At 41.3% G+C, this 23,186-nt stretch overlaps 2 protein-coding genes across 5 annotated transcripts in view; one reads left to right on the forward strand and one right to left on the reverse strand.

Annotated features, from left to right (window-relative positions):
- The window catches only part of LOC117999481 (nuclear envelope pore membrane protein POM 121C-like), a 65,964-nt gene that overhangs the window by 29,979 nt on the left and 12,799 nt on the right, over positions 1-23,186 (forward strand). For 2 of the 4 annotated variants that reach the window (XM_034988624.1, XM_034988625.1), the window contains exons 1-5: positions 6,179-8,825; positions 9,981-10,196; positions 10,507-10,665; positions 12,273-12,353; positions 13,796-13,967. In XM_034988624.1, the coding sequence (XP_034844515.1) occupies positions 8,254-8,825; positions 9,981-10,196; positions 10,507-10,665; positions 12,273-12,353; positions 13,796-13,967 (1,200 nt within the window). In that variant the 5' untranslated portion in view covers positions 6,179-8,253. Of the gene's footprint in view, positions 1-6,178; positions 8,826-9,980; positions 10,197-10,506; positions 10,666-12,272; positions 12,354-13,795; positions 13,968-23,186 lie in introns of those variants that run through there. The other 2 variants (XM_034988627.1, XM_034988626.1) reach the window with 1 other exon arrangement.
- On the reverse strand, positions 22,378-22,855 carry LOC117999485 (thymosin beta-10-like). The gene has a single exon (XM_034988635.1). It carries the CDS (start codon positions 22,750-22,752, stop codon positions 22,624-22,626), a length of 129 nt encoding a protein of 42 aa, XP_034844526.1. The 5' UTR covers positions 22,753-22,855; the 3' UTR covers positions 22,378-22,623.

A 23,186-nucleotide genomic window follows, 5' to 3' on the forward strand; every position in this document is an offset into this window, starting at 1 on the left:
CTCAGGTCATGATCCCAGGGTCCTGGGATGGAGTCCCACATCGGGCTCCTTTCTCAGCGGGAGCCCTTCTCCCTCTCCCACTCCCCCTGTTTGTGCGTGCTCTCTCTCTCTCTGTCAGGTAAATAAATCTTTTTTAAAAATTTAAATAATAACCTATCTCCAAATAGAGTTACATTGAGGATTGGGGTTCAGCATATATATTTTGGGGAAACAAAATTCAGTCTGTAACAGTGGTTCATTGTGTGTCTCAACTGTAACCTTTTGTGCGATGCATCTGTGGTTGTTTTCCTTGCGATGTTTTCAAGCAATGCCCATTGCTTTTCTAGCCTTAGTGAATTCCAAGTTTGTTAAAATAGAGATGAGTTCCTGCATCATTCCCTCAGGTAGCCCCAACATACAGCAGATACACACAGTAATTTGCAAAAAGGATCTACTGTAATCCCTGTGGAACCAGTGACTAGGTTCCCACACTGGGAATGTAGGTTTCTGTCTTCAAGATTGCTGCCAAATGGGGAGTGGGTGAGTTAGAAGGGCAAGTAACCAAACCAAACCAAACCACAAGGCTTTTCACCACTTTAAAATTGCTGTTTTCTTGATTCAGTATTTGTTTGGTTGATGTAAACCTTAGATTGTTTTCCAGAGTTCTGATAAAGTTGGTTCTAACAGTTACTTCTTGTTTGTTGTTTCTGTTGGAGGATGGGAGCTCGAAGCTGCCTCCTCTGCTATTTGGCTTAGGTCACTCCACTGTGTCTTAAAGAGACTTAAATAATGAGGAGGGAAGGTCATAGATACCTACCTATGCAGTTACCATTTCCAGTGCTCTCACTGAATTCATTCCTTTGTGTAGATCCAGGTTTCCATCTGGGATTGTTTTCCTTCTGCCTGAAGGGCATCTTTTAACATTTCTTATACTATTAGTTTGGTAGTGATGAATTCTTTTAGCTTTTGTATGTCTGAAGACCTCTTTATCTCACCTTTGATATTTTCACTAGGTCTATCATCCTAGATTTACAGTTTTTTTCTATCAGTACTTTAAAGTTTTTACTCTGCTGTCTTCTCCTTTGCATTGTTTCCAAGAAGAAATTTGGTATTATCCTTATCTTTGTTCCTATGTAAGTAACGCGTCTGTTTTCTCTAGCTGTCTTTGGGGTCTTATCTGTATCCCTGGTTTTGAACAATTCGGTTATGATGTGACTTGTTATAGTTCTCTTTGTTTCTTGTACTTAAGATTGAGCTTCAGATATGAGGATGTGTATTTTTTATTATGTTTGGGAAGTTTTAGGCTACTATTTCTTCTTATATTTTTCCTCATCTCTAGTTATCTTTTTGAATATATGGAATACAGTTAAATAATTTTTACTGTCCTCTGATAATTTTAACGTGTCAGTTCTGGGTCAGTTTCGATTGATTACTCTCCTCTTGATGAGCTATTTCCCTCCTTGTTTACATGCCTAGTAATTTTTTTTCTGGATGCCAGACACTGAATTTTACCTTGTTGAGTGCTGGTCATTTTTTTAGTCCCGTACATTTTCTTGAACTTTGTTTTGGGGTACAGGTAAGACTGTTGGAAACAGTTTGATCCTTTCAGGTTTTGCTTTTATGATCTACAAGGTAGGTCCAGAGCAGTGCTCAGTGTAAGGCTGTTTATTTCCTATTACTAAGGCAGCACCTTCTTTAGTACACCTAATATCCTATTATAACTTTTCACAGTCTGGCTGGTGAGAATAGACATGATTCTTGACCCTTTGTTAGAGTCAGATCCTGTTTCTTTTAATACTTTTGGATGTTTTTTTCTTTGGCATTGGGTAGTTTCCCCATAAACATATACTCTTGAGTACTGGCTAAATACTCAAGAGAAACCTCTGTAGATCTCTGGGAACTCTTTTCACAGTTCTCTTCTCTCTGGTGTTCTTTTAAACTTTAGCTGTTTTGATCTCTCCAAACTCTTAGCCCTGTATTTCAAGTCAGGAAATCCACTGGGCTCTTCCTCAGTTCCCTCCTTTCTGTAACACTGCCTAGAAACTCAAGCAGTAAGCTGTGATGATCATAGGGCTCATGTTGTTTCTTAACTTAGTGATCATTGCCCCTTGTCTAATTTGTAGTCTTGGAAACCACCGTTTCATATATTGTCTGGTTTTTGTTTTTGTTGTTGTTCTAGGTCAGAGGGTAAATCTGTTGTTCCATTTTTGTCGGAAGTAAAAGCCCCTATTCTAGATTTTGATACATTATATTTTCATTTTAATTCATTTCAAAATATTTTCTAAGGTCCCTTGAGACTTGCTATTTGACTCATGGATTAATTAGATTGTATTGTTTAATTATCAAGTGGAGATTCTCCTTTTGTTTGTTATTGATTTTCTAGTTCAATTCCATTATGCTCAGAGAATGCACTTTGTTTTATATCAATTCTTTTACATTTATTAAGACTTCTCTTATGATCCAGGATATAGTCACTATCAAATACCTTTACACATCACTTTGCTATTTCTATTTCACCATACCCCTCTCATGTCAGACCTGGCACTTCAAATGTCCCACTTCCTGCTTTCCATATAACAAATGTAATAACCTTACAATAGTATAATTACACTTACCCTCCCCACAACCCAGCTTTCAGTGGTTATTACATCTTTTCCTTCTGTATTTGTTATATCCACCTATACAACGTCTCTTTATTTTTACTTGAAACAATCAGTTCTTAAAGTAAATCATGAAAAAATAGTCTTTTACATTCACCTACTTGTTTACCATGATGGTCTCCATTCCTTCGGATAGTTCCACATTTCCACCTGGTCTTAGCTCCCTTTGGTCTAAAGGGCAGCCTTTAACATTCCTTGTACAGTTCTGCCAGTGATAAATTCTCTTAGATTTCATTTATCAGGAAGTGTCTTTATTTTATTTTCATTTTTGAAAGATTTTCTGCTTGAACATAGAATTCTGGGATGACAAGATTCACCACCCTTCATCCCCCTGGCATGCATTTATTTATTTATTTAAAGATTTTATTTATTTATTTGACAGAGAGAGACACAGCGAGAGAGGGAACACAAGCAGGGGGAGTGGGAGAGGGAGAAGCAGGCTCCCCGCAGAGCAGGGAGCCTGATGCGGGACTCGATCCCAGGACCCTGGGATCATGACCTGAGCTGAAGGCAGTTGCTTAACCAACTGAGCCACCCAGGCGCCCACCCCCCTGGCACTTAAAAAACTCTCTCATTGTCCTCTAGCCTACCTTGTTGTTTTTTTTTAAAGATTTTATTTATTTATTTATTTATTTATTTATTTATTTATTTATTTATTTAACAGAGATAGACAGTGTAAGTAGGCAGAGCGGCAGACAGAGGGAGAGGGAGAAGCAGACTCCCCGCCGAGCAGGGAGCCTGATGCGGGGCTCGATCCCAGGACCCTGGGATCATGACCTGAGCTGAAGGCAGCCGCTTAACCGACTGAGGCACCCAGGCACCCCTAGCCTACCTTGTTTCTGATTAGAAGCTGCAGTTGTTTTAGTTGCTTTGTAGTTTGTTCAGCTTCATGGATCTTTAAGCTGTAATTTTTCACCACATTGGGGCAATTTAGACATTATTTTTTAAATATATCTTTCTGCCCCAGTCTCACGTTTCCTTCTGAGAGTCCAGTTGCACGTATGGTAGACTATTTGATACTGATTCATAGATCCTGGAGGGTCTGTTCATTATGAGATTACTCTGCTGACCTTTGAGTCCACTGACTTTATTTTCCTGTCTCCAATCTGCTGGTAAGCTTATCTAGTAAACATTTTCAATTATTTTTTAGTTTTAGCATTTGTTAGTTTCTTCCTTATAATTTCCATTTCTGGGCAGATTCCTTATCTATTTACTTATTAAGACCATGCTTTCCTTTAATTCTTTGGATATATTTATAATAGTTCACTAAGATCTTGGTTGGCTAAGTCTAACATTTAGACCGCCTTGGGTTCATTTCTATATGCTACTTTTTTTCTTGACTATGGATCACATTGTTTTGTTTCTTTGTATGTCTAACGGGCTTTTACTGAATATTGTACGTTGTGAACAATACTGTGAAGTCTGTTATTTCTCCATGAGGTGTATGGATTCTTGTTCTGGCAGGCAATGTAATTATTGGCTAATGACCTTACACTTGTTTATACTTGGTTTTGTTTTGTCTTTATACATCACTGAAGAGCCTAGAGTGTTTCCCAAGCCCCACTAAGTTGGCGAGACTCAACCTCCAAACTTGTTTCCTATGGATCTTGTCATGGTTTGATTTTAGAATTTATTAAGGCAGACCTAGAATAGATCTTAGTCTAGACTATGATCCTTACCTCAAGTTGTAACCTTTCTGCTGTTTCAACTGTATTCCAAGGATGTTAAAGATGCACTTATGAGATCTCTCCACTTTGGTAAGACCAGAACTCCCCTGGCAATGCTCTTACCCCAGGATTGCCCTAACTTTAATATCTCTGTTCTAATCTTAACCCATTTAGTACTTTGCTTTCTAGTAAGCCTCAGGGAGTCTCTCTGTGCATATACCGCCTGGCTGTATTATTTAGAGTTCTCCAGAGAAACAGAGCCAATAGGATGGATACACACACACACACTTATTATCAGGAATTGGTTCATGCAGTATGGAGGCTGAGAAGTCCTAAGATCTGTAGTCGACAAGCTGGAGACCCAGGAGAGCCAATGGTATAGTTTTGTCCAAGGCCAAAGGCCTAAGAAGCAAAAGAGCCAATAGTGTGAGTTCCAAGTTCAAGTCTGAAAGCAGAAGCGAGAAGACAAATGTCCCAGCTAAAAGCCAGGCAGAGAGAATTCTTACCCAGGCCTTTTGTTCTATTCAGGCCTTCAACAGATTTGCTGAGGCCTACCCACTGTGGAAGATCAATCTTCTTTACTTAGTCTACCAATTCAAATGTTAATCTCATCCAGAAATACTCTCATAGACTAACCTCAAAATAATCTTTAACCAAGTACCTGGGCACTCTGAGGCTCAGTCAAGTTGAGACATAAAATTAATCATCATGCCAGTTTCAGCCACGGATTTTTAGGGGACTCACACATAGACTTCTGGAATTCCCTGTCTGCATGACACCCTCCTTTCTGTTGCTCTGCCCAGTGGTTTCCAGCAGTTTCAGCTGTCTTGAAGTCTATTTTTGCCTCCTCAGATCTCCCCACTCTGCTCATACTCTAGCTGTCTGCACTACACTTGGGAAATTGTCCCCACTTAGAGGAACTCGGTGATTTTAGGGGCTTACTTCATGAGTTTCCTCTCAGGGATCAGTCTTGCCCTTCCTATTGTTCTTTGTCTGAAAGTAGTTGCTTCATAAGTTTTGTCCATTTTTATACCTGTTCATGGTGGGAGGACTAGCCTGGAATCCCTTAATTATGGCTGGAAAGGTGGTTAATTTTCAGCTGCTTTTATAATATTTTATTATATGAATTATACCACTATTCCTCCATTCTTGGGTTGGTAGACATTAGACATTTAGGTGTGTTCAAATTGTCAGTAATACAAATGATGCTGCAATGACTGTCTTTGTATGCAGAAATGGAATTGCAAGGTTATAAGGTACCTATTTCTTCAGTCTTATATTGCCAAATTGCTTTCCAAATTAGTTTTACGTATCCACAAACAACATGTCCATTCCATTTGTTCCACATCCTTGCCAAAATGTGATCTTGTTGAACTATTAAATTTTTTCTGCTTATGCAAAGGAATGCACAATGGTTTCTTGTTACTTCAGTAGAGCCTTCCTAGATTACTAGTGAGGTATATACAGATATACATGTAAATATGTATTTATTTATTATTGGTCACTTGGGTTTCCTATTCAATAAATTACATTTTTATATCACTTGTCCTTTTTTTACAGTTGAGTCTTTTTGTGCTGATTCTTAGGAGTTCCTTATAAATTCTAGTTACATGGTTTTTAAATATGAGTTATATGAGGGTTTTTTTTGTGTGTGTGTGTTTTTTAAAGATTTTATTTATTTATTTATTTGACAGAGACAGAGACAGTGAGAGCAGGAACACAAGCAGGGGGAGTGGGAGAGGGAGAAGCAGGCTTCCCGCTGAGCTGGGAGCCCGATGTGGGACTCGATCCCAGGACCCTGGGATCATGACCTGAGCCGAAGGCAGTCGCTTAACCAACTGAACCACCCAGGCGCCCCTTTATGAGGTTTTTTTGTATGAGTTAGTTGTTTCTTCTCAGTCTTAGCTTGTCTTTTAGCACCTGTGTTGTCTTCCCCCCCCTACAGAAGTGTTAAATCTTAATGTAGTCATATTTATATTTTACTAAATGATTTGCAGGTTTGTGTGTTTATTTCTTCGACCCCTAAACACGGGAGTGCCGTGGGGCTCAAGTCTCAGACCTCTCTATGTACATTAATTCCCAAGTAATCTTTGTCTTACGGCATGTGTACACTGATGGCTTTTACGTCTGGCTCCTCCTGTAAATACCAGTAATGTATGATAATTTAAGGACCCTTGCTGCGCTAGATACTTTGTTCTTCCTTATCCAGATTCCGTGAATGGGAAATCTGCACTCACTGTGCCTCCACTTCCTGGTCTTCCATCCATAGTTTAACTCGCTGCAGCTGGGCTCTTGTCCCACTCTTCCACTGCTGCTGCTGAGATTTCTTCCTAAGTAAAACAGCCCATCCCCTTTTCTTTTCAAATGAAGTCTTTGGTGAAATCAAACAGAAGCAGAATTACCCTCGCAGTGGGTTGGGGAGAACTGACTGCCTTTCTCATCTCTTGAGGTTGCTCCAGAGACCTCTTTACTGAGCCCTGCCTATCATTCTAACCTCTCTACTCCCTCAGACCTCCCAATTTCCAGCCATACTCCTTTCCATCTCTGTGCTTCTGCACAGTGCTCCTGCATCTGCCTTGAACCCAGTTCTTGTCTCCTCAAGAAACACCTCCCAGTCTGTCTTCCCCCTTATCATTCCCTCTCTTTTTTGTGCCTCTGTTATCATGCTGGCCACAATGAATCAAAGCTTTCTACTTACACATCTTTCTTATCCACTAAACAGAAGGCTTCTAGAAATCAGAGACCCTGTCTTTTTCCCTTTCATGTCTATCAGTAGTGGAGTGAATGAATGGCCAAGGAAGCTGAGCTAGATCAAAATCTGAATTGGCAGACCACCAAGGCTTTTTTTTTTTAATGCTTTTATTAAGCTATAATTCACATACCGTAGAATTCACAGGGTTGTGCAACCACCACCATAATCTAATTTTAAAACTTTTTTGTCCCCCCTCAAAAAGAAAACCCTACCCTTTAGCAGTCATTCTCCATTTCCGACCCCCAACACACTCCCCAGCCCTCGCCAACCATTAATCCATTTTCCCAGACCATCAAATTTAACATAGGTAAATTGATCACAAATCCTCAAAATCTACCCGATTCTGAACCATGATGTGAAATTTGGTAGATAACTGTTTCACTTAACCAATTTGTACGGCAGGAAATCAAACTTAGCTTGCAGCTTCAGGTTTGATCCGCAATATATTAGACTATTAGACTGCTTGATCGGGAATTTATTAGAATTAGATCCACATTTAGGGGCGCCTGGGTGGCTCAGTCATTGGGTGTCTGCCTTCGGCTCGGGTCGTGGTCCCAGAGTCCTGGGATTGAGCCCCACATCGGGCTCCCTGCTCTGCGGGAAACCTGCTTCTCCCTCTCCCACTCCCCCGTTTGTGTTCCTGCTCTCGCTATCTCTCTGTCAAATAAATAAACAGAATCTTTAATTTAAAAAAAAAAGAATTAGATCCACATTTAACAAGAGTGGTTGTTTTGGGCTGGTCTGGCTTTTCACTGTTGCTGTGCACGTAAACCCCCTTTGGCAGAAAGAGGGCACCTGAAAAACTCACCACCTTTGGTAGCAATCGTGAAAAACGTGCCCGGTAACAACCTCTTCCGGGGAGTTCAGCCCTCTACAAAACAACATGGATCAAGCATTACTTGAGTGGTCGCTTTCCGGAGCTTTTATTTTTAACGCGACTCTTCTATCGGGTCACCTCGGGATGGGTGCCGCGCGGTGTACGCGAGGAAGCCTCGAGAAGACGACCTCGCTGTTTCTGGGGGCCGCATTTGCAGAGTGGGGTCGGGTCTAGCGCGTTGCCAGGCAGCAGCGGCGTTGCCCGCAGCAGTCGCGCGTACGAGTCGCCTGCGCAGTGACGCAGCCAGCGCGCGGTGACGCGGCGCGCGGCGCGGTGCACGCTGGGATATTTAAGTCTTCTCCGCGGCGCGGAGCCGCGATGTCTCCGGCGGCTGCGGCGGCTGGCGGAGGCGAGCGGCGGAGGCCGATAGCGAGCGGCAGGGACGGCCGGAGCCGGGGCGGGGGCTGCGGCGGCCCTGCCGGGGCGGCGCTCCTCGGCCTGTCGCTGTTCGGCCTCGTGCTGTACCTGGTGCCGGCGGCGGCGGCGCTGGCCTGGCTGGCCGTGGGGGCCACCGCGGCCTGGTGGGGACTGAGCCGCGAGCCCCGCGGTTCGCGCGCCCTCTCCTCGCTCGTTAGGAACGCGCGGCGTCAGCGAACCCTGCACGCCTCGCCTCCAGCCAAGTCGGCGGTGAACGGAAATCTCCTAGAGCCGAGGTCCCTGCTCGAAGGACCGGACCCCGCCGAACTGCTCCTCATGGGCAGTTACCTGGGCAAGCCCGGCCCCCCGCAGCCTGCCCCCGCCCCGGAGGCCAGGGACCTGCTGGAGAGGCCTGGCCGCCGCCGCACTCCCGCCCGCGCCGCGCCGCCCGCGCCCTCGGCCCATCGTGTGCACCACATTTACCCCTCTCTCCCCACTCCTCTTCTCCGATCCTCTAGGAGGCCTTCCCTCCGGTAAGATCTGCTCATCTTTCCCACCCCCTCCTGTCGACTGGCTTTGAATGGAGAGCCTGACTTTTTAAATCTGATTTTCTTTTTCATTAAGTCAAAAGTGGATTCCGTGTCGCTTTGTCTTCTTGAAACACCTTGGTGTGTGTCAGTCGTCCCCTGCCTTCCTTGAGCCTTTGGAATGAGATGTGATGCCAGAGCTGTTCCCTTCTTTACAGTTTTTAAAACCGCGTTTAGAAAAATACTTGATAAGTTACTAAAATATCCCTACTTATGGTGAAAGTATCTTGACCTTTCTAGAGTAGATAATATAGTATATTTTGTTGTATTTTTCCTTTGGACCAATAAGAGCAATTAGGTCAGTTAGCCGAGCTCAAAGAGGTGTTCCCAGGAGACCCTTCTTTTGATATAAAACTTGATTGATAAAGGTGATCAAATTAAAGAGGCTTTTCCATTTAGTCCCAATAGCTGAGCATTACAAGAGAATACAAAACTTTGGTGAAAATACTAGATTATCAATAAGTACATTCAGTTGAAAGATGAACTTAGGTGTCAAAAATGTTTGACTTTGGATGTTTATTACTTATGACTCAGCATAAAAGATTGAAAAGATTTAAGAATTTTTTAAAAGTTCCTCCTTGCATGTCCTAACGCGCACTTTTCTTCCATCGCAGTTTTACTTGTGTGGGCAGGGTTTTCAATTTCCCTCTCAAAGTTTTTGAAGTCCATTGTAGGGACAGCTGCTAAGCAGCTGCCACTTTCCATCCTTAGATGGAATGGGGGAACGTTGCCATAAAAATGCTGTGGGTTTTTTTGTGGCTCAAAAAGCAGTTTAAGGGGCGCCTGGGTGGCTCAGTCAGTTGAGCCTGCGACTCGGTTTCGGCTCCAGTCGTGATCTCAAGGTTGTGAGAGGAAGTCCCGCATCAGGCTCTGCATGCTCAGGGTGTAGTCTGCTTGAGATTTTTCTCTCCCTAGTCTTCTGCCCCTCCCCCGCGTGTGCTAGCTTTCTCTCTCTAAATAAATAAATAAAACCTTTTTTTTTTTTAAAGCAGTTTAAGCTCTCTGGAAGATAACTGAACCCACGTGATTCTTTAGTAATTTACATTTCTGCCATTCCTTCAGGCTTCTTTGGTTCTATAATGTGTTTCCCATTCTCCCTAGGGATTGTGGGAGTTTATCACACCGGTTTGTGATAACACCTCGAAGACGATATCCAATCCAGCAGGCCCAGTATTCCCTTCTGGGCGTACTTCCTACAGTGTGCTGGAATGGTTATCACAAGAAGGCTGTGCTGTCTCCTCGTAATTCCAAAATGGTGTGCAGCCCAGTGACAGTGAGGATTGCTCCTCCGGATAGTAAATGGACTCGTTCGCCAATGTGAGTATTACTGCTGGCAGAATAAACTTTCCTGTTTATTTCCACTTATTCTTCCACAGCCGTTCCTCTGACAAAAGAACTATAAAGCAAAAAAGGGAAGAAGTTCTTATTTGAATGAGAAATCCCTAACTCTAGTCCTTGAACAGCATTTTTTGTTTTGGCCTTAGACGGTAGCTTTAATTCTAAGGGCAGTTTCTATCAGTGTATACTTTTGCTTATTAGATAGCTTCTGATTTCCAGTGACTGAAGTCCGTGCTATATGCATGGTTATTAACATATCTTAATGCCAGAATCTTGTTTTTCATTACAGACCAGAGCAGACAATCAACTCAACACTGTCCTCACCATCAAGTAATGCTCCAGACCCATGTGCAAAAGAGACTGTACTGAGTGCCCTCAAGGAGAGGAAGAAAAGGACAGTGGAGGAGGAAGACCAAATATTTTCTGATAGCCAGGAAAATAAAAGAAGGTAACAGGCCCCGCAGAGTACTAAACAGGCCTCCCACACAGACTCCTGTGATTTGTTGATATACAGATCACTCCCAAGAAGAAACGGAGACCAATTCCACAGTTTCTGAGCTTCAGTAGGTGCCCTTCTTTGCATTCCATGGAAGAGCTTGGTAACAAGGGGTTTAATGCTGTTAGTTTCCTAAGGTACAGGTTAAATTTTATAACTTAACCTTTTCCACAAGTATTAAGAGATAAGCTGACAGCTGTTAGCCATGTTAGCCTCATACTTTTGATACAAATGTGCTAAATTTTATTTTTTTTAGAGGGAATGCTAAAAATCTTCCCTTCAGTAGCTTGTGTTGCTTAATTATTTGGGTAACCACCATTCGAATGTCCTATTTGTGCTGGAGGAAATGCTTGGCGAAGCAAAGTGAAGACTGGAATAATGTAGATTTATCAGTAATGAGAGTAAAACCAATTTCATTATTTGGTTTCTGATATTTTAATGAAAATGGAATAAGCAATCTGTCTCCTCTAAGTGTGGAAAGAGCAGAGGTTGAAGTCACTAGGTATGATGCATAACTGCTTTCCAAGAATCAGTTAAGAATTTCACGCATCTTTTAATTTGACAGATTGAGCACCTAATGTGTGCCTGGACCTACTCCAGGTACTGTGGATAGAGCAATGAGTAAGACAGAGTCCCCATGGGACTTGGATAATAAAATAAGGAATTCTAGATTGTATGTGTATAGAAGTAAAAAAAAAAAAAAATACAACAGGATGCTATAACAGATAATGAGAAGGGGGTTTCTTTCTATACATTGGTCAAGGAAGCACTCTGAGGAGACAGTGGACCCCACACTTGTTAAATGTAACCATTACCTAGACCAGATTGTTCATATCCTACAAAGTTGGCCGTCTTTGGTACTACCAGTGCAAAGTTAGGTAGGGAGATATTAATAAATGGAAGTGTTTTTATGTGACATAGGAAGATCTAATGATGAGTAGAGATGATTTATAGGTGAGCAATTTGAACTGATGTCAACTGGCTAAGCAGGGGTGGCAAGGAGTGGGGGAGGTGGGAAAGGGAATCATCTTCCTTATGATCCAGATAAGTCTCTCATATTCGCCAAGGTTAAAATTTTTCTTGACCCCAGTGAGCCTATAACTGAGGATTCTGTACTATCTTTCTCACACTTGGAGAAAGCAGTGATTATGGGACCATGCGTAGGCCCTTATGTGTGATATGTGAAGTTTTCCCTAACAGACTTGCCATATTAACCTCTAGAGCACTATGGGATGTGTGGGTTAGCCCCTAAAATGTTTTTGTTTTTTGTTTTTTGTTTGTGGACGGTCGGGTACTGTGATAGTAGCACTTGGGAGAGAAGTTAGCAAATCATAACACCTGAATAAGTTCAAAAGGTCTTGGAGCATTTGTATCCTCGTTATTAGAGGACAGTCTTAGACTAAGTCTGCCCTTCAGAGTCTCTAGGATTTGAAGCGGCTTCTTCTTGTCTAGCCATTTCTGTGTGCCATAGAAACAGTATAAGGTTCCAGGAGTATGAGAGGATGCTCTAGGGAAAAAAAGTCAGTTCATTTAATTGAGGGTTTCTTGATTTGTCACAGGCGCCATGATAGCAGTGGGAGCGGACATTCAGCATTTGAGCCCCTGGTGGCCAATGGAGTCCCTGCTGCTTTTGTGCCTAAGTAAGTGAGAATCCATCTGACTGAGGTAGGCTGGGGAAGGGCCCTGTCAGAGCTGTTGTCCTACAGAGATTTTCCTCTGTGTTTTTTTGCATTGCTTTATTAGCCCAGGTTCAAGTCTTTGACATCAGAGAGGAACATTTTGAGTAATGTTCCACAATAACTATTGTCTAATTTCTTTTAATATTTTTTCCTTAATATGGATAAAAATATGGTAAGGCTAAGAGAGATTGTAAATATATTTAATAACTACGTATATAAACAGGTTTGTGCGACGGTTAAAGTGCAACAGTATGAAATTTAAGATAAATGTTAAGTTTGTACAATTGAGTTTAAATACATTTAGGGGTTGGATGAGAGGGAAAGTGTCTTGGAAATCTGTGTGAAAAGACGTGAGGTAACTTACATGCTTATTGAGTCAAGAGAGTGACAAGGCTGCCAAAAGAGCTAATGTGCTCCCAGTCTATGCTGATAGCAGAACAAAGACCAGAATGGAGCACGTGGGGAGGGGGGCGGAGGTTCCTGCTGTCCTGAGTTCTGCTCACATTGTCCGTGTAGTGTTGTGCTTGGTTCCGTGGCCTGCACTGTAAGAGACCATAAACACAACCTAACAGTCATTCCGAATGAAGCAATTGTAATATGTTACAGAGTGGTGGCCATACATGAGTGGGTTTTGAAAGTTTAAAGTATTAGCCCAAGGGAGAAAAATCTCAAGGGGAATAAGGAAATGAGAGGGAAGTCACATGAAGAAAAGGCTAACATTTGTTCGGTTTGACTCCAAATAGATCCATAGGTGAAATAGGTGAAAGAGGAAATATATTTTCATCCAGTGTAAGAATAAACTAGTCCATGGTTGACATTCATCACTGTGGGAGAAAGTGAGTTGTCTACATTGTAACAAAGGTTGGGTGACTATTCTACAGGAAAGATGTTCTGTTGGAAGCTTAAAAAAATTGGTTGGTTCCTCTTAACTCTGGTTTTTTTAGTAGGTTTATTGACATGTAACTAACATTATAATAAACTGTGCCTTTTTAAAGTGTACAGTCTGATAAGTTCTGACCTGTATACACCTGTTAAACCATTGCCATAGCCAAGGTAATAAACATAACTATCACCTTCAAAAGTTACCCCCTGCTCCTTAGTAACGCCTCCCTCCAGTCCTGCCCCCAGCCCCAGGCATCCACTGATGTGCTTTTTGTCACTGTAGATTAGCGTGCAGTTTTTTCTAGAATATTATACAAATGGAGTCATACGTTTAATTTTTTAAATATTTGGCTTTCCCTTCCTGACTTGCCCAAGGTATTTAGCTGAAGTGGTAACAATAGCATTAAGAGCTTTATCCTTTTTTATTAAGTTTATTTAAGAAATATTTTGTGACCATGGATGAAGCCTTAAAAGAATGTTGCCTTAAATAGCACACTCACTGCCTTTTTCTTTTTTGTTAGGCCTGGCTCTCTGAAGAGAGGTCTCAATTCCCAAAGCTCCGACGACCCCTCGAATAAGAGATCTCGCACCTCTTCTGTGAGCTCCCTGACGAGCACGTACACAGGTGGCATCCCTAGCTCCAGCCGCAATGCCATTACCAGTTCTTACAGTTCAACTCGAGGTTTCTCTCAGGTACGTTCTTCTTGTGGCATGGGGGAAAGGTGCTCCGAGCGTTAATTGATGAGCCAGTGTTTACTAACCACCTTCCACCCATCAGATACTGGGATTGCCTCTGAGCTAACAGAAGATACAAACCCTTGAATGGTAACTTAGACCCGGGGAACAATAGAAAGCCCAGAAAGTAAACCAGTACATATGGGGACAGCTGATACAAAACAGCCAGTATTGTAGATAAATGGACAAAGAATGAATAATTCAATAAATGATATTAATTTGATTGAAAAGGTAGATTCAGTCCAGATTGCACTGGATCATAAAATTCATCCTATCGTCATTGAGAATTGAGTGAAAAGTTTTCAAAATATTGTAATATTTTAAAATTATTTTTTAGAAAAAATTGCAATTCTTTCTTAGAAAGAGGATGCAGTATGGCCTAGGGGACAGAACAAGCTTTGCTACCAGACAGACTTGGATTCAGATTTTGCCTCTGACACTTAGTAGCTATAGGGCCTCGGGCAGGTAAATCACTTCAACTTTCTATTTCTCATCTCCCAAGGATTATTATAAAGATTGAAGACAGTGCTTGAAAAATATCCATTACAATGCATGTCAGTAAGTGGGTACCCTATATATGGTAGTGAGAAAAAAATAAAGCGTTCAAGGAGGAAGAGTTTTGAGGGGAGAAAACTTTTGAGATGAGGTAATCCAGAAGGCTTTTACAATAACATAAATGAAAAATGAAGGCCTAAGCTTGAGTAGTTGTAGGAATAATCACCACAACAGGCAGATTGAGAATAATTCTCAAGAGCCCTAGGATTTTCAGAATGGTGAGTACTGGCTTCAATTTAAAGTCACTGGTCGCATTGGCCCCTAATAAGAGCGTCAGCCTGTCCTTTGAAGCTTTCAAGCCAGGCACTGACTTCTCTGTAGTTATGAAGGTCCTAGATGGCATCTTCTTCCAGTATAGGCTCTGTTGCAATTCCATTGTTTGGTATAGACCCCTTCATGAATGATTTTAGCTAGATCTTCTGGATGACCTCCTGCGGCTTCTACATCAGCGCCTGCTGCTTCCCCTTGTTACGGAGATGACTTCTTCCCTGAAACCTCACTGAGTCAGCTTCTGCTAGCTCCAGACTTGTCTCCAGCAGCTTCCTCACCTCTCAGCCTTCCTGGAATTGAAGTTAGGCCTTGCCCTGGTTTAGGCTTTGGCTTAAGGCAATGGTATGGCTGGTTTGATCTTCCACCCAGACCATTCAGACTTTCTTCATGTCAACAATAAGGCCTTTTCACTTTCTTATCATTCATGTGTTCATTAGGGTAGTACTTTTCATTTCCTTCAAGAACTTTTCCTTTGCATTCACAACTTGGCTGTTGAGTGCAAGAAGCCTACCTTTCAGCATGTCTCGGCTTTTGACCTGCCTTCCTTATTACTAAGCTTGATCATTTGTAACTTTTGATTTAAAGTGTGAGTCGTGCGACTCCTCCTTTCACTTGAACACTTAAGAGGCCGCTGTAGGGTCGTTACCTGGTATAATTGCAATATTGTACTATCTCGGCGAATAAGGAGGCCGGAAGAGGGAGAGAGATGGGAGAACTGCCAGTTAATGGCACAATCAGAGCACACTTATTTAAGTCAGCCGCCTTATAAGGGCGTGGTTTGTGGCTCCTCAAAACAATTACAATAGTAGCATCAAAGATCCCTCATCACAGATCATTGTAACAAAGAGAATAATAATAAAAAGTTGGAAATACTGCAATACTTAACCAAAATGTGAGACAGAGACATGAAGTGAGCAAATGCTGTTAGGAAAATGGCACTGATAGACTTGCTTGAAGTAGATTTGCCACAAACCTTCAATTTGTTAAAAACAGCATTTGCAGGGGCGCCTGGGTGGCTCAGTCGTTAAGTGTCTGCCTTCGGCTCAGGTCATCATCCCCGGATCGAGCCCCACATCGGGCCCCCTGCTCAGCGGGAAGCCTGCTTCTCCCTCTCCCACTCCCCCTGCTTGTGTTCCCTCTCTCGCTGTGTCTCTCTCTGTCAAATAAATAAAATCTTAAAAAAAAAAAACAACAGCATTTGCAAAGTGCAGTAAAACGAAGTATGCCTGTACTTACCTGTTCTTTAAAATCTTTCTATTATGTCAAATTTAAAATGTACGCAAAAGGAAAGGGAATCTAATGGACCTCCCTCCCTATAGCTTCACTTGTTAGTTACCAGCGTTTTGTCTGTCTTGTTCCATCAGTCCACCCCACCCTGTTTTTGCCCTTGTGTTTTACAGTAAATTTACAAACCTGTCATTTCACGTATAGGGACTTCAGTGTATTTAAAACTTTTTATAAACATTGATAACCACATTGGCATTATTCCTCTTAAGCAATAATTATTCCTTAATATTTGTTAATACTGCTCCATGTTCAGATTGCCTGTGTTATCCCAAACTGTCTTACTACAGTTCCTTTGTTTGAGGGACTAAACATCAGTTCTTTACATTTGGTTCCTAGGTCTCTTAGACTCTTTAAATCTATAATACTACTATTTTTTTCATGCCTTTGAAAAAACTGGATCATTTTGTTCTGTGGAATTTCCCACATTCTAGATTAAGTTTCCATCGTCATGGTATCTTTTTAACATATACACGATCCCCTATGTTGCCTGTAAATGGGAATTTGAGTCCTGAGACTTGATTAGATTCAGGTTCAGTTATTTTAGCAGAACATCACATCCCTGTGATTGCATCACACCAGGATCACGTGAGGACTGGCTGCCTCCCTTTTGTGAGGTTGGTAATGATCCCTGGGCTCAGCTGTTTCAGTCAGATTCTTCCATTTTCATTTTTCTATGAGTTTTTCATCTGACGATTTTAGCATCCATTTATCATCTTTGCCTAGGTCCACGGTTTTATTAGATTGCAAAATGGTAGTAATCTAGGGGCGCCTGGGTGGCTCAGTTGGTTAAGCAACTGCCTTCGGCTCAGGTCATGATCCTGGAGTCCCGGGATCGAGTCCCACATCGGGCTCCCTGCTCAGCAGAGAGTCTGCTTCTCCCTCTGACCCTCCTCCCTCTCATGTTCTCTGTCTCTCATTGTCTCTCTCGCAAATAAATAAAATCTTAAGAAAAAAAAAATTAAAAAAAAAAAAATGGTAGTAATCTAATTCTGTCATTTCCTCTGCATTTATTAACTGAAATTCTGTACAGGAGAACATATCCTACCTGTGGGAGTATCTAGGTAATAAGAAGGCGCTGATGCCAGAGCCAACTCCAGAAGTGACCTATGAGTTTTTGGGTGTTGTGATTATCTTTATGAACTTCTGAGTTTGTATAGACATTTCACTTTTTTTGAGGCACAAAGTTTTCCACTTTTGGCCAGTGGGAGCCCTTTCAAATTGGCTCCTATATCCTTTTGTTTTGATCCCAGTAGTTTTTGATAAATAACTTTGTTGCTTTTTAGCTTTGAAAAAAAATCCATCTTGTACATTTCCAACTCCAACTGAAGTTGGCTATATGTCCAAGTAGCCTTCCTTTTTTTCAGTTGGAAATGATTTTTATAGACTACAGTCTGGATTCTAGGAGAGTTAAAATTACACATATCCTTTAGAAAGAGAACTCTCAGTCATTAGTTCATATTGATATTTCAAGTTCAGATTTAGGATCACAGAACTTTTTACATAATTTCTTTGATTTTACGTTTTTATGTTTGAAGATTTTATTTCTTTTAGAGAAAGCACAAACGGGAAGGGGCAAAGGGAGAGAGAGAATCTAGAGTAGACTCTGCACTGAGTGCACAGAGCCTGACATGGAGCTCGATCTCACCACCCCAAAATCATGACCTGTGCTGAAATCAAGAGTCAGACACTTAACCAACTGAACCACTGAATTCAGTGTTCTCAGTTGGGTACACCACCAACTTGATATACAGTAAGGTTTGTTCAGTATATTTTAATGTTTTTTTTTTTTTAATACAGTTTGTTTTTATTTATGTAAAATAAAATACTTAAATTGTCCCAAAGAACAGGGGCGCCTGGCTGCTTCAGTCGGTGGATTTTTTTTTTTTTTAAAGATTTTATTTATTTGACAGCACAAGCAGAAGGAGAGAGAGGGAGAAGCAGGCTCCCTGAGGAGCCTGATGTGGGACTCGATCCCAGGACCCTGGGATTATGACCTGGGCCGAAGGCAGCCGCTTAACCGACTGAGCCACCCAGGCGTCCCACTCGGTCAGTGGATTATGTGACTCTTGATCTCAGGGTCGTGAGTTCCAGCCCCACCATGGGTGTAAAGATTACTTAAAAGTAAAATTAAAAAAAAAAAAAATTGTTCTGGCGTGCCTGGGTGGCTCAGTTGACTCTCTATCTCAGCTCGGATCTTGATCTGAGGGTTGTGAGTTCAAGCCCCGCTTTGGGCTCCACGCTGGGCATGGAGCCTACTTTTAAAAAATTAAAAATAAAAATAATGTAAGTAAACATAAATGTAAATAAATATAAATAAAATAAAAATTGTTCCAGAGAACATATGAGAAAACAAAATACACTCAGAGAAGTTCACAATTTCAACCTCTTTCTGCTCCACATTGTTCCCTTCCTATTTTTATTACTTTTTGGCTATTCTTCCACTGTCTTTTTTTTTCTTAAAACTATATGCAAATCCATGTCTATCTGTAAACCCCACCTTCTAACACGTGAGGCAGTAATATGTACAAGTTTGAGCCTTGCTTCATCTTTCCTCCTACAGTAAGTGCAGTTACTCTTGTGCTCTGTTGATGAACATTGAGCTCAGTTTTCTGCTGTGACAGGTGGTACTGCAGGTAACGCTTTAACTCACAATGTCATTTCACTCTCTGGCCATTACACTTCTCGGATAGATGGCCTGGAATACTGATTTCCCAGGCCAACAGTTAGATGCATGTAGTTTCACTAGATATTTTTAAATTCCCCTCCTTAGAGGATGTACCATTAGCATTCCCATTAGCATTATATGAGTGACGACTTCTCCATAGTCACGCCAATAGATTAGGTTGTCATAGCTTTGGGTTTTTACCAGTTAGGTGAGGAACAGTGTGTGTGTATGTGTGTGTCGCTTTTTTAAGATTTTATTTGGAGAGCATGTGCATGTCGGGGGGTGGGGAAGCAGAGGGAGGGAGAGAATCCACGCGAAGCACAGAGCATGACGCAGGGCTGGATCCCACGACCAGAGCTGAAATAAAAAGAGTCGGATGCTTAAGCCACTGAGCCACCCAGGCACCCCATATTTGTGTCTCTTAAGAGTGAGTTTGGGCCGATTTTCATATATTAGAGAAATATATTCCAAATGAACTAAAGATACAAATGTAAAATAAAAACCATAAAAGTATTTGTAAGAACAGGCTTCTCATGCATTGCTGATGGGAGTGTCCATTCATACAGTTCTCTGGAGAGCAGTGTGGCAGTAATTATCAGTATTAGAGATGCATGTGCCCTTTGATCCAGCAGGTTTGTTTTTAGGAATTAATTCTATACATATACTCAGAAGCATATAGAAGGATGTTGATTGTAGCATTTTAATAGCAGAAGCTTGGAAACAATGTAAAGGTACCTTCTGGGGGGGGGGGGCTGGTTAAGTAACAATATTTCCATAAGTTGCAATACTATGTAGCTATCAAAAAGAATAAGGTAGCTTAAGAGGCACTGATGGGAATTCAAAAATACAGAACAAAAGCAAGGTGCAGAATTGTGTGTATAGTGTTCTTTGTTATTTGTGCATAGAATACTTTTGATAGATTTTATTAGAAACCAGGAATAACTGTTGAGGTAGAAGGAAAACTTTCTACTGTGTACTCTGCTTGTTGGAATGTATGACATGCTGCATGTAGTAACTTTCCTGGTTTCAAAAAGTTTTTAAGTATAGGTAACTGTTAAGTAAAATAAGATTCCCCTGTCCTGGCTGTCCCAGTCTCCGTCCCATTAGGTACCTGTTGTTAACATTCGTACTAGGTGTGTGAACACAGATAATGCAGAGAATTTTTGGTCTGTGTTACACAAATGAGATCATCACGTATGTGCTTTTTTGTCTCTTTTTAAATCATATATTGCATAGTATTCTGTGTCAAATCTATATTTAATTTTTTTAATAATGTAGAAAAGTACCTTAAGTGTACAGCTTCATGTAACCAGTCAAGTAATAAATCATTTTCAACACCCAGAAGCCCCTCTCATACCTCCTCCTTCCTTCTTGAGTATTAGCACCTTATAGTTTTCCCTATTTTTAAACTTTATATAAATGAAGACCAGGATATGCTTTCTTTTGTGTTTGGCTTCTTTCACTATTTTCCTTGTGAGATGCATCCAGGTTGTTACATGTAGCAGCAAGTCTTTCATGAAATTCATTTTCTTTACACGAATATACCATAATTACGTTTTTTCTCCTGCTGTTGGACATTGGGTTTCCAGTTTAGAGCTATTATGCGTAATGTTGGTATTAAGTCTTTTGGTGCACATATATAAAGTATGTGAAGTGCTCAGTTGTAGTAGATGTTGTTGGACCTTTTTTTTTTTAAAGATTTTATTTGACAGAGAGAGCGAGAACACAAGCAGGGGGAGTGGGAGAGTGAGAAGTAGGCTTCCTGCAGAGTAGGGAGCCTGATGTGGGGCTCGATCCCAGGACCCTGGGATCATGACCTGAGCTGAAGGCAGACGCTTAACGACTGAGCCACCCAGGTGCCCCTGGACCATTTTTTAAAGTTACATTTCAGTTAATACTCTTGACCACTGCAGTGAGATTTTGTTCCTGTGGTTATACATCCTAACACTTGATGTTGCCAGTCTCTTTAATTACCCGTTGTGGTAACCAAATTCCATTGTGGTTGTAATTTGTGGTTGTATTGTAATTGCTGATTGCTAATGAAATAGAGGTATGAACTGTTCATTAGCCGTTTGTACTTCCTTTTTTATGAAGTGCCTATTCAAGTTTCTTGGCCCTTTTCTATTAAGTTGTTTGTCTTTTTGTTACTGATTTATAGAAATTCTTTATATATTCTAGATACAAGCTTTCTCTAAATTGTACGTGTTGCAACAAATCACTATCCTACTCTGTGTCTCACCACTTCATTTTCTTCACTTTACACTTACGGTTAGTGTATTGTGTGTGCTGTTTAGGAACTCTTTGTCTACCTAAAGTCATGATGATGATATGCTATCTTCTAGAAGCTTTATTCTTTTTCTTTTCACATTTGGATCTATAATCCACCTGAAGTTGATTTTTGTATACGGTGTGAAGTAGCAATCAAAATACCACTTGACTTAGTAAGCAACATTAATTGAAAGGTTGGACCATCCCTTTCCTTTGTTCTGTGGCACTGCCTTAGTTATAATTTAAGTGTATATATGTGGCTCCATTTCTAGATTCTGTTCTGTTCCATTGTCTGTTTTTTTGCCCTGTACCTGTCTTTTTTTCCTACACTGTGCCACACAGTCTTTTAGTTTTGATATGTAGTAGAATAAGTCATCCAACTTCTTATTTCTCTTATTCCTCTTCAGAATTGTCTTGGATCTTGACCCTTTGCATTTCTCTGTAAGTTTAGAATCAGCTCGTCAATTTCCACTAAAAGAAAGAATGGACACTTGTGAGATATTAAGACTGCCTTTAATCTACCAGTTATTTTGGAGAGAGATTACATTTTTACAGTGTTGAATCTTCCAATCCATGAACATGGTATATCTTTCACTTATTTACATCATTTCTAACTGCCCTGTGTAGTGGTTTTACATATTAAACTTATTCCTAGGTATATTTTTTGATGCTGTTGTAAATGGTGTATAATCTGTTGCTGATATATACAAATACAACTGATTATCATATTTAGAAAATTTGCTAAATTCCATAATCATCTGTATATTCTTTAGGATTTTTGTGTGTACATCATGTTGTCTACAATGACAGCTTTTTTCCCTCTTTCCTTTATAGTTTTTATGCCTTACTGTATTTGGTTAAGACCTGAAGTACAATGTTGAATAGAAGTGACAGCAAACATCCTTATTTTCTTGATCTCAAAGGGAGTGCTCTCCACATTTCCTGTTACATATGCTGTTTGATATAGGGTTGTTGTGAGGGTTTTTTTGGTTTTTTTAAAGATTTATTTATTTAATTTGGAGAGAATGCATGGGTGGGGGAGAGAGTCTCAAGCAGACTCCGAGCTGAGCGTGGAGCTCAACATAGGGCTCGATCCCACGACCCTGAGATCACAAAACCAGGAGTCAGCCACTTAACTGACTGTACCACTCAGGCACCCTGATACAGTTTTTTTGGTAAATACTCTATTGGATTAAGGAAGTTCCTTTTTCAGGGTTGTATCCTCAAATAACCAATTTTAGGAGTCACTCTATTACGTGTTGTTCTATTTAATTTCTGCCCTTCTAGATACGATTTCCTTTTTTTTTTTTTTGCCATGGCATGAGGTGTGTTTTATTTTCATTAAACGTACAAATAATTTGCTATAATATCCCAGGGCAAACCGGAGAATTTGGCAGTCTGATTGGGGGGGGGTCCCCTCAGAGACACGCAGGCCGGTGGTGTCGGCACAGAGTGCCCGGGTTCACAGTGCAGCCTGTCACTCATGTCCATCTTGCAGGTGGCTCTTCTTCCTCCACATCACGACTGGGGTGTCTCAAAGATGACGGGGGTGGGGAATCCTCTAGGATCTTAGGAAATTTCACTCCGCTTCTGCTCAGTGGTCTCTTTGGTCAGCAGGGTGTTCTTCTGCGTCTCTGTTTTCTTCAGCTTGGCCTTATCGAAGCCGGCGATTTCCCCCATGTCCGGCTTGTCTGCCATTTTCTTAAAGCGATCCGTGGAGTTCCACTCTGAGCCCGGCGCCTGGTGCTCCCACTCGCGTTGCTGCAGCAAGAGACCTTTTTTTTCTTTTTTTTAAGTAGGCTCCATGCCCAGCTTGGAGCCGTGGGGCTTGAACTCGAGACCTGAGCTGAGAGCAAGAGTTGGATGCTTAACCAACTGAGCCCCTCAGGCGCCCTTTCTTTTTTTTCATGTTCCACTTGCTGGGATTTCTTTCTTTCTTTCTTTTTTTTTTTTAAGATTTTATTTATTTGTCAGAAAGAGAAAGAGAGCACAAGCAGGGGGAGCAGTGAGCAGGCAGAAGGAGAAGCAGGCTCCCCGCTGAGCATGGAGCCTGAGGCGGGGCTTGATGCCAGGACCCTGGGACCATGACTTGAGGTGAAAGCAGACAGTTCACCAACTGAGTCACCTAGGTG

This window comes from Mirounga leonina, unplaced genomic scaffold (assembly GCF_011800145.1).
Source record: "Mirounga leonina isolate KUSES-001 unplaced genomic scaffold, KU_Mleo_1.0 Mir_454, whole genome shotgun sequence".
NCBI classification, from domain to species: Eukaryota; Metazoa; Chordata; class Mammalia; order Carnivora; family Phocidae; genus Mirounga; species Mirounga leonina.

Excerpts from the sequence above, each read along its gene's own strand:
- LOC117999485 (XM_034988635.1), bottom strand. The coding sequence starts at position 22,752 with ATGGCAGACAAGCCGGACATGGGGGAAATCGCCGGCTTCGATAAGGCC.